Source organism: Lynx rufus, unplaced genomic scaffold (assembly GCF_022079265.1).
Source record: "Lynx rufus isolate CCGP_SWC_20201006 ecotype Redwood Valley unplaced genomic scaffold, mLynRuf1.p SCAF_9, whole genome shotgun sequence".
Classification (NCBI taxonomy): Eukaryota; Metazoa; Chordata; class Mammalia; order Carnivora; family Felidae; genus Lynx; species Lynx rufus.
Genome location: NW_025814897.1, coordinates 100,525,982 through 100,529,055, shown reverse-complemented (window position 1 = coordinate 100,529,055; position 3,074 = coordinate 100,525,982). Strand labels below are relative to the sequence as shown.

The window sequence follows — 3,074 nt, the reverse complement described above, 5'->3', positions numbered from 1 at the left end:
ACCCCCCCCCCAGAATTTTACAAGGCCAGTGAGCTCAGAGTACTATACTTCACAGAAGGTACAAAGAAACAATGTATTATCCTTTCTGATGCTCAAAAAATAGATTAAGTGGTTCTGTACTGTTATAGAGACTCCAGTAATAAATTTCATGACTAACACCTATTGAGAAGTGGTTGGTAATAAAAGATCTACGAGGATTCGTTATTAACCTTGATAATATCTCTATCACTCTCCTTTCACTCAAAGAATTGTAGTTTGCTGAAGTCCACATTGTATGTGGCAAAAGTAAGTTTTGATCTCAGGACTATCTTACTTAGAGACTATTTTCTTAATGACAATAACATACCTCCAAATATACATATAGAAATGATACATAAGATCTCCTTCACATAGAAAAATCATGAAAATAATGTTCTTGATGTAAATGACTAGTATTACAAGAACAATGAATTGTAATCCAAATAATTCAGTAAGAATAGATAGTAGGCCTTCCCTTTGGAAGCAAGAGAGGAAAAGAGAGAATCAGATCAGATGTAGCAAAAGATTTGAAAGTATTGAAAGTGAAGATAAAGAATATGGAGAGCTTTTCTATCTTCACAGAGTATTACATTTTTGTTTTGCAGTTACAAAGGTAGTGAGCTTGTATTTCATGACTTACGAAGAACTGAGTTTCGTTACTTCCTAGGAATTGCTTTAACAAGATCATCCATTAATAGGCTGATGATACAAGCATAATCTATAGCATTGTTGCTCAAAGGGTATGTATAAATCACCTGCTTAGAAACATCCACAAAATTTGTTTAAAATGCAATTCAAGAACATTCCCATTGAATTAGAATCACTACAGCTGTATCCTGGAAATGTGCATTTTAACAAGAATTCCAGCTGATTCTGAAAGTAAGTAAAGTTTGACAACCAAATGACCAATAAATAAATCTAAATGGGATATTTTTTTGATGTTTATTTATTTTTGAGTGACACAGAGAGAGAGAGACAGAGAACCAGCAAAGGAAGGACAGAAAGAGAGAGAGGGAAACACAGAATTCAAAGCAGTCTCCAGGCTCTGAGCTGTCAGAACAGAGCCCGATGCAGGGCTTGAACCCACAAACCATGAGATCATGACCTGAGCTGAAGTCGGACGCTAAACTGACTGAGCCACCCAGGCGACCCTAAACGGGATATTTTTAAATGATAAATGATTTCCTGCCTGGGCCTTTCCTCTTAGGATTTATGTGCCAACATCAACATACTTTTATATATAATGTCCACTTGGCCCTGAACCATAGAAATTATATTATTTTCTTTTTGTCATTTAAAATATGAAGTGATTTTATGGGGCGCCTGGGTGGCTCAGTCGGTTAAGCGGCCAACTTCCACTCAGGTCATGATTTCGCGGTCCGTGAGTTCCAGCCCTGCATCGGGCTCTGTGCTGACAGCTCAGAGCCTGGAGCCTGTTTCAGATTCTGTGTCTCCCTCTCTGCCCCTCCCCCGTTCATGCTCTGTCTCTCTCTGTCTCAAAAATAAATAAACGTTAAAAAAATAAAATAAAATAAAATAAAATAAAATAAAATAAAATAAAATAAAATAAAATAAAATAAAATAAAATAAATAAAATAAAAAATAAAATAAATAAAATAAAATAAAATAAAATAAAATAAAATAAAATAAAATAAAATAAAATAAAATAAAATAAAATATGAAGTGATTTTATGCTGTTGTGATTATTTTTCCATTGAAGTCACCTTTTGATCCGGAGCTTCTTTATGGCACTTTTCACCTCTGAATTTCTCAACGTATAGATTAAAGGGTTTAACATAGGAGTTATCATGGTATAAAACACAGCCACAGCTTTATCAATGGAAAAGGTGATCACTGGGCGCAGATATACAAATAAGCAGGGCACAAAGAAGAAAATGACCACGGTGATGTGAGAGACGCAGGTAGAGAGGGCTTTGCGTCTCCCCTCCAAGCTATAGGTCTTTAGGGAGAGCAAGATGACCACATAGGAAACCACCAAAAGAAGGAAGTTTAACAAACAGATGAACCCACTATTGGCAGCAACAAAGAGACCAAGGGTATGAGTGTCCATGCAGACAAGTTTCAATAAAGGGTACAAATCACACATGAAATGATCTATGACATTGGGGCCACAGAAAGGCAGCCAGACTGTGAAGAGGATCTGAATGGTTGCATGGACAAAGGCTCCAGCCCAGGCCACTCCTACAAGGAGGCCACACGCCTGGTGACTCATGATGGTTGTGTAATGCAAGGGTTTGCAGATGGCCACATAACGGTCATAGGCCATTACTGTGAGAAGGATAATCTCAGCAGCACCAAAAAAATGTTCAGCAAAGACTTGAGTCATACATCCCGTAAAAGAGATGATTTTTCTCACAGTAAGAGTGTCAGCGAGCATTTTAGGGGTCATGGAGGAAGAACAACAGCCATCTATAAGGGCCAAGTAAGACAGGAAGAAGTACATGGGGGTTTCGAGGGCACTACTGGTACTGATGGTGATCATGATAAGCAAGTTGCCCGCCAAGGTGACCAAGTAGACAATTAAAAACACAAAAAAGGAGAATTTCTGAAGTTCCACGTTTTGAGTCAAGCCCAGGAGAATGAATTCTGTCACATTATTCATCTTCTTCATCAGTTCAGTTCAGGTGACAAGTGACTTCCCTGAAAAGAAAGTCATACTCATACTCAAAGCCATCCTCAATAATGATGCCTTCTTCTAATGAATAAATATTCATGGAATGCCTTATTTTTTCTAGTTTTACAGAAGGCAAAAACAAGCACAAGACCATATCAATGATTTCATTTTATATATTCTTACAAGTGACAATATAGGTGGTATTTTTTGTTCTTTATAATTTCCTGATTTGTTTTAATTTTCTACAAGATTGTGTAACCTTTAAAATCAGAAAAGAAAAATACCATGCATTAATTTGGAAAAGCCAATCCATGATGTAGCCATACATGAGGCACATTCAAAATACCCAAAGATGTAAGTATTTTATCCCCAAAATGGCTGCACCCGTTTACCAGTGAAAATCCAATTTGTTCTAATTGAG

The 3,074-nt window shown here is 36.8% G+C and overlaps 1 protein-coding gene across 1 annotated transcript; it reads right to left on the bottom strand.

The window, feature by feature from the left end:
* Positions 1-1,738: 1,738 nt before the first annotated feature.
* On the bottom strand, positions 1,739-2,653 carry LOC124505580 (olfactory receptor 4C12-like). The gene has a single exon (XM_047071564.1). It carries the CDS (start codon positions 2,648-2,650, stop codon positions 1,739-1,741), a length of 912 nt encoding a protein of 303 aa, XP_046927520.1. The 5' UTR covers positions 2,651-2,653.
* Between the last annotated feature and the right edge of the window lie 421 nt (positions 2,654-3,074).

Excerpts from the sequence above, each read along its gene's own strand:
- LOC124505580 (XM_047071564.1), bottom strand. The coding sequence starts at position 2,650 with ATGAAGAAGATGAATAATGTGACAGAATTCATTCTCCTGGGCTTGACT.